This window comes from Vombatus ursinus, unplaced genomic scaffold, assembly GCF_900497805.2.
Source record: "Vombatus ursinus unplaced genomic scaffold, bare-nosed wombat genome assembly UNPS02000582.1, whole genome shotgun sequence".
Taxonomy (NCBI): Eukaryota; Metazoa; Chordata; class Mammalia; order Diprotodontia; family Vombatidae; genus Vombatus; species Vombatus ursinus.
The window spans coordinates 9,427,877-9,431,989 of record NW_020940360.1 but is presented as its reverse complement, the minus strand read 5'-3'; the positions used below and the strand labels follow the sequence as shown (position 1 = coordinate 9,431,989).

At 39.5% G+C, this 4,113-nt stretch overlaps 1 protein-coding gene across 2 annotated transcripts; it reads left to right on the top strand.

The window, feature by feature from the left end:
* Positions 1–893: 893 nt before the first annotated feature.
* LOC114038877 (ubiquitin-like) lies at positions 894–1,333 on the top strand. Of its 2 annotated transcripts, XM_027856398.1 has the most exons (2): positions 894–996; positions 1,084–1,333. In XM_027856398.1, exons 1-2 carry the CDS (start codon positions 894–896, stop codon positions 1,278–1,280), a joined length of 300 nt encoding a protein of 99 aa, XP_027712199.1. In that variant the 3' UTR covers positions 1,281–1,333. The 2 variants fall into 2 exon arrangements, with proteins under 2 accessions (XP_027712199.1, XP_027712189.1); XM_027856388.1 differs by having other exon boundaries at positions 894–1,295.
* Positions 1,334–4,113: the final 2,780 nt, after the last annotated feature.

The following is a 4,113-nucleotide window of genomic DNA, read 5'->3' as shown; positions in this document are numbered from 1 at the left end:
GCAATGGCAGAAAAAAATATAATGAATTCCAAGTTCCCCAAGGCCCCCCATTGACTTCATAGGCCTACCCAACAATCTCAGTGTAATGGAAAGGTCTATTCTGTCATGTCTAAGGAATTCACCAGAGGCAGGTGAGATAGCCCCTCAAAGAGAATCTTCCCTCCAGATCCCTCCAGTTGTGCATCTGCAGCCCCTGATCATTTACTTAGGAGGAAGCTCTTCATCAGATGTTACCAGTCACATTGTTATATCACTCGAGACCTACTAGAAGGGCCAACTCTAGATGTAAAAATGAATTTGTCTTGTACTTTATGCAAACTCTCCTACCACCTCACTATCATCACACAGACAGGATAGAGTGCCAGTCCTAGACTCAGGAAGATTCATCTTCCTGAGTTCAAATCTGGCCTCAGACACTAATTAGCTGTGTGACTCTGGACAAGGTATTTAAACCAATTTACCTCAGTTTCTTCATCTGGAAATTGAACTGGAGAAGGAAATGGCAAAACACTCCATTATCTTTGCCAAGAAAACCCCAAATGAGGTCACAGAGTCAGGCATGACTGAAAAATCACTCAACAACAACAATATCATTATGAGAGTAATTAGAAGAAACATCTGGGGTTCATTATGTTGTTTTTTTTTTTTTTACTGGATCTGTGATTTCATTGCATAAGCAACTATCTTTGTTGAAATTCCTCTACCAAATAAGAGCTGGGTCTTCTCCTCAGCTCAAAAATCTTAGGGAGTTTCAGGGGAGTGAAGGGATGGTATGAGATTAAGAAGCTAAGTGACTGGTCTAAGGCATTGTATGTCAGGGTTAGGAATTAAACTCAGCGTTGGCCTCTTTCTCTTCAGCGAGGCGGCCAAGCAGCGGGAGCAGCGTTGTAGAAATGCAGATCTTTGTGAAGACCCTGACGGCCAAGACTATCACTCTTGAGGTTGAGCCCAGGGATACTATCGAGAACGTTAAAGCCAAAATCCAGGACAAGGAAGGTATCCCACCAGATCAACAACGTCTGATTTTTGCTGGAAAACAGCTAGAAGATGGCCAAACTCTCTGCAACTACAACATCCAGAAAGAGTCCACTCTGCACTTGGTGCTGCGTCTTCGAGGAGGCATCATGGAGCCTTCCCTTCTCCAGCAGGCCCAGAAGTACAACTGTGACAAGATGATCTGCCGCAAGCGTTACGCCCGCCTGTACCCCCGCGCTGTAAGTTGCCGTAAGAAGAAGTGCGGCCACACCAACAATCTGTGCCCCAAGAAGAAGGTCAAATAAAGACCAGCCTCGGGACCCAGTTTTGGTTTGTCTCCCCTGACTGAAGTGCTCTTGAGTAGTCTGTTGTAACAAGGCCTTGTTCCTGGGTTTAATGGGGCTGTGATATCAATAAAATCCCCTTTTAGTTGAGAAGCAGGAAAAAAAAACCCCAAAACAAACAAACAAACAAACAAAAAAAAAAGGAATTAAACTCAGACCTTCCTAACTCTAAGGCCAGCTATTTTTCTATTATTCCACAGTCTCTCATGATATAAGTCCATAATTATTATCTATAGTACAAATAAATACTATGCTACTTCCCAACTGTGTGACCTTGGACAAGTCACTCTCTGGTTTCGTTCAAGTTCCACCTAAAATCTGATCTTCTACAGGAAACCTATCCTTCAATTCTGATGTTTCCCTCTATTGTTAAATCCCATTTATCTCACATATAGTTTGTACGTAGTTGTTTGTGTTGCCTCCTCTGTTAGATTGTAAGCTTCTCAAGGGCAGGGATTGTCTGTTGCCTGTCTATGTATCTTTGGCACTTAGCACAATGCTTGGCACGTAGTAGCACTCTATAACTGACTGTTACCTTCTCTTCCCCCCTACATAGGGCATCCCAGAAGTCTTATTGAAGTCTAAGTTATTAAAACTTATGTAACAACCTCTGGCCAAGGGCTGGTTGGCCACAAAACCCTGTGGAATTTGTAGTTCTCAGTTTGGAAAGTGAAGAAAGTAATGGGAGATCAGCCCTCAGACAAGGAGGACAGAGGTTTGGGAGCAATGGCGGTAGTTTGAGTCACCCTCAGGAAGGAGGAGAGAAGGGAGAGGTAGTGGTCACCAAATGGGCAACAGCTTGCACCTGCCCCTTCTGTTAGAGCACAAAAGATGACCTGTATCTAAATGGACAAGCTTGGAGGTGCATGTGGCTGTGTGTTTTATGATGGGTTCTCACTAGGAGCAAGAGCCTGGAGAGAAACAATCTTAGGGATACTTTGTATATATAATGTGCTTCACAAACTCTAAAACACTATGAATGTTAGTTATTATCAATTATTATTATTATAAGCAACCTCAAAAATCTAACAGTATTCCTCTTTTCACAAATCCCTTATCTATGAATAATGACTGACTCTATCCTAATTGTCATGTTTAGTAAACAGCAACAACAAATTCTTTAGTATAACACAAAATGTGTCTGCATCTTCCATCTCTGTATATTACTTTACATACATAGGTGGTCAAGTCACAGGGAAAATAATAGGCTGTTAAATCCCTCTCTTGTTGAACAAAATATGCATTACCCAGACTGTCTTCCCTTTAAAAGATCGTTCAGAAAAATGGACATATCTGAAATCCTTTAAGGTTTTGTCTAATTAGTTGGTATACAATAACATCCACTGGGCTGATAGTCAAACGATTTGGGTTATACAGACCTAGTTTTGCCACTGAACAACTGTGAGGCAAATCACTTAACCTTTATTTGTTTCTATTTCCTTACACATTGAACACATGTGATAGTAATAGGTAACATTTACATAGCACTTTAAGTCTTACAAAACACTTTCCCTATATTATCTTTTTTGATCCTCATAACCACCCTGTGAAGTAGGTGCTATTATCATCTGCATTTTATGGATGAGGAAAATGAGAGTGAGAGATATTAAGTGACTTGTCCAGGGTACTAAAGCTAATAGATGTCAGAAGCAGGATTCAAATATGTGTCTTCCATACTCAGGCCAGGGCACTTTTCTCACTGCCAGGGTTCCTTTTACAATGATGCATATGCTATCTGTCTTCTGGGTTTGTAAAGCTAAGAGGAACTATCTCTCTTGAATTTCTGGTAGCACTTTGTCGAAATCTCTCCTTTGCACTTAAAACACTCTGCCTTGTGTTGTAGTTATTTTTATGCTTATCTTACACACCCTAGTAGATTGTAAACTTCTCAAAACCAGGGACTATATTTATTGAATTTTTGTAACAAATGCCTGGCAAAATGTGTCCAATCAATGTTTTTTTTTCCAATCAAATTATTGTATTTGAAAATGTTTGGCAAGGTATAAAGTGCTTCTTGAATGATATTTTAGAATAAAGAAGTACCAGGGAAGAGTACTAGAGAAATGTATTATTAAAGCCCTGTGATAGCAAAGAGCTAAATTCAAAGTAAACACCTATCAGCTGGGAAGTGGCTAACAAACTGGCTCATGAATGTAATGGAATATTACCAAGTCATAAGAAACAACAGCTACGAAGAATTAAGAGAAATATAAAAAGATCGTTATAGCCTGATACAGGGAGGAGTAAACAACCCTAGGAAAGCAATATACACAATGACTACCATCATGGCACTGCAAATAACTTAACACTTAAAACAAAACAAAACTGGACTTTGTGTAATTATAATGACCATGCTTGACCTCAAAAAAAGAGATGAGAAAATGCACCTCCCTCCCTTCTTTACAGAAGCAGAAAACTGCAGGATTGGAGTGGTCACTCAGTGTGCTGATTAGTTTTGATGAACCATTTTTTCTCTTTCTTTTTATTTTTTTTTTGATATTGAAAATGATACAAAGTGTGATGGAGATGGAATGATATGTAAATTCAAAAGTGAATGCACTTTTAAAATAAATATCAATTTAAAAAATTATCAAATGACTTTCTAGCCTAGATGGTTGTCTGAACAAGAATCAGATGCAAGCTCCTGCACACCTACTTCAGTGAAACCATGACATTCCCATGAGGTCAAATAATTATCAAGAAATCAAATGAAAATCTACAGCAAGTGACTTGTACCCCAGAACTGTATGAGAAATCAATCATAAGCCTGAGGGTTTCCAGTGTCAGTGGAGTT

What these genes read in the sequence shown, in the direction of transcription:
- LOC114038877 (XM_027856388.1), top strand. Translation starts at nt 894, where the DNA reads ATGCAGATCTTTGTGAAGACCCTGACGGCCAAGACTATCACTCTTGAG.